Source organism: Sinocyclocheilus anshuiensis, unplaced genomic scaffold (assembly GCF_001515605.1).
Source record: "Sinocyclocheilus anshuiensis isolate Anshui unplaced genomic scaffold, SAMN03320099.WGS_v1.1 scaffold96, whole genome shotgun sequence".
NCBI classification, from domain to species: Eukaryota; Metazoa; Chordata; class Actinopteri; order Cypriniformes; family Cyprinidae; genus Sinocyclocheilus; species Sinocyclocheilus anshuiensis.
The window spans coordinates 624,456-626,874 of record NW_015554094.1 but is presented as its reverse complement, the minus strand read 5'-3'; the positions used below and the strand labels follow the sequence as shown (position 1 = coordinate 626,874).

General features: G+C 40.9%; 1 protein-coding gene across 3 annotated transcripts in view; it reads right to left on the bottom strand.

Moving 5' to 3' along the window:
* The window catches only part of LOC107669424 (bifunctional lysine-specific demethylase and histidyl-hydroxylase NO66-like), a 17,539-nt gene that overhangs the window by 13,513 nt on the left and 1,607 nt on the right, over positions 1-2,419 (bottom strand). Inside the window, exon 3 of one of the 3 annotated variants that reach the window (XM_016461633.1) lies at positions 1,761-1,915. In XM_016461633.1, the coding sequence (XP_016317119.1) occupies positions 1,761-1,915 (155 nt within the window). Of the gene's footprint in view, positions 1-849; positions 1,005-1,760; positions 1,916-2,419 lie in introns of all 3 variants that reach the window. The other 2 variants (XM_016461634.1, XM_016461636.1) reach the window with 2 other exon arrangements.

Here is a 2,419-nt window from a genome sequence, read left to right as displayed (position 1 = left end):
TACTACAGCGAGAATCAAAGTTACGCCTTCTTTCTTTGCGTGAACATTTGGGCGGCGTTATGCAAATCTTCCCACATAGTGACGTAGGTATGTGGGGGCGTGTTAGAACGAGCCATTTTAGGTAGCCGTGGCTGACTCTTAACTTTTATAAAGAATATCTCTTTGGATTTGAGACTTTAGTCTTTGCAACTTTACAGATCTTCTTTATGCACCAAGAGCTTGTAACACTCCAAAGAGAAAGGAAAACTTGAAATCGCATCATATGACCCCTTTAATTCCGGCTGTAAAGCAGCTCTACAGAAGAATATATTACCAATATTCAGCTCAATGTAGTTCAATGCTGATTCAATTCTATGCAAGCCCTTTTCCACCACAGAATGACAAAATTAGAATGAAAGAAAAAGATAATTGTGACTTTTTATCTCACAATTTAGACTTTTTGACTTTTTTCCTCAGAATTGCATGATATAAACACAGAAACTGCAAGATATTAACTTGAAATTCAGAAAAAGTCTGAATTGCGAGATATGAACTCAGAATTCTGACTTTTTTCTCAGAATCACAGTTCTGTTTTTATGTTTCTATCACAGTAATTGCGACTTTTCACCTCGCAATTCAGACTTTTCTTCTCAGAACTTTCAGTTTATATCTAAGAAGAAAAGTCAGAAGTCAGAATTAAGTCAGATATAAACAAGCAATTGTGAGATAAAAAGTTGCAATAACCTTTTTTACTTTTTATCCAGTGGTGAAAACAAGCTTCTACACAATTTAGTTCAATAACGGTGTCAATGTTACAAAATTCATCAATTAAGAAACAAATTCAAGTTAGCTTTGTCTGCAGTCTCACACCTGAAGAAGCTCTTGTCTTGGACTGGATGAATAAGCCACTGGAACAGTCTGTTAGCTCTTTCTCTGCTGTTGTTGACCTTCTCCAGATCCGTCAGGAGCACATCAAGAGCTGGACCATCAAATCCTTCACCGTTGTGTGTCTCACAGTCCTTCTGCTGGAAAAACAGAAGATCATGAGCTTCAAATCTCCACTGATGCTCCAGTATCTGTCATCGTACGGTTAGACCAGGGGTGGGCAAACTGGGCCCTTCCAGGCCACTTTCCTTCAGAGGTTAGCTCCAACCCTAATCAAACACACCTGAACCAGCTAATCATTGTCTTCAAGACTACTAGAAGGCTACAGGCAGGTGAGTCATATCAGGGTTGGATCAAATCTCTGCAGGAAAGTGTTTGCCCATCACTGGGTTATGCTGCGTTCAAGTCCTCCTGGGACGTTCGTACTTACGAATTGACAAGTCGTAATTATGACGTCAGGTGCGTTCAAATCAGTTTAGTCGGCACAAGATGGCGGTGTACCTTCTTTTAATAAATTACAAGAAAATACAACAGGGTCTGCATTTTTTTTTTACTTGGATTTCATTAACTAGCTGCGTAACAAGAACATGACCAATTTAAGTTTACAGGACAACTAAACTATCAATTTAAGCAAAAATTTACCGTCAACTACAGACGTTGCATCCATCGATTCCGCCATGTTTCTCATAGACACGCCCCCAACTCGGAAACTCGGGGCTTAAAGAAAATGTTGAGTTTCCCACTCATAATAACGACTTTGTGGTGGCGTCCATGTGCGTTCAACTCGTAAATACGATCTATCCGACATGACTTGAACGCACCATTAGACACTTACGGCCTTAGATTTCTCCTCATCACTGCTGCTGAGCCTCATACTTTTGTCTGCAGTCTCTCTCCTGAAGAAGCTCTTGTCTTGGACTGGGTGAATAAGCCACTGGAACAGTCTGTTAGCTCTTTCTCTGCTGTTGTTGACCTTCTCCAGATCCGTCAGGAGCACATCAAGAGCTGGACCATCAAATCCTTCACCGTTGTGTGTCTCACAGTCCTTCTGCTGGAAAAACAGAAGATCATGAGCTTCAAATCTCCACTGATGCTCCAGTATCTGTCATCGTACGGTTAGACCAGGGGTGGGCAAACTGGGCCCTTCCAGGCCACTTTCCTTCAGAGGTTAGCTCCAACCCTAATCAAACACACCTGAACCAGCTAATCATTGTCTTCAAGACTACTAGAAGGCTACAGGCAGGTGAGTCATATCAGGGTTGGATCAAATCTCTGCAGGAAAGTGTTTGCCCATCACTGGGTTATGCTGCGTTCAAGTCCTCCTGGGACGTTCGTACTTACGAATTGACAAGTCGTAATTATGACGTCAGGTGCGTTCAAATCAGTTTAGTCGGCACAAGATGGCGGTGTACCTTCTTTTAATAAATTACAAGAAAATACAACAGGGTCTGCATTTTTTTTTTACTTGGATTTCATTAACTAGCTGCGTAACAAGAACATGACCAATTTAAGTTTATAGGACAACTAAACTATCAATTTAAACAAAAATTTACCG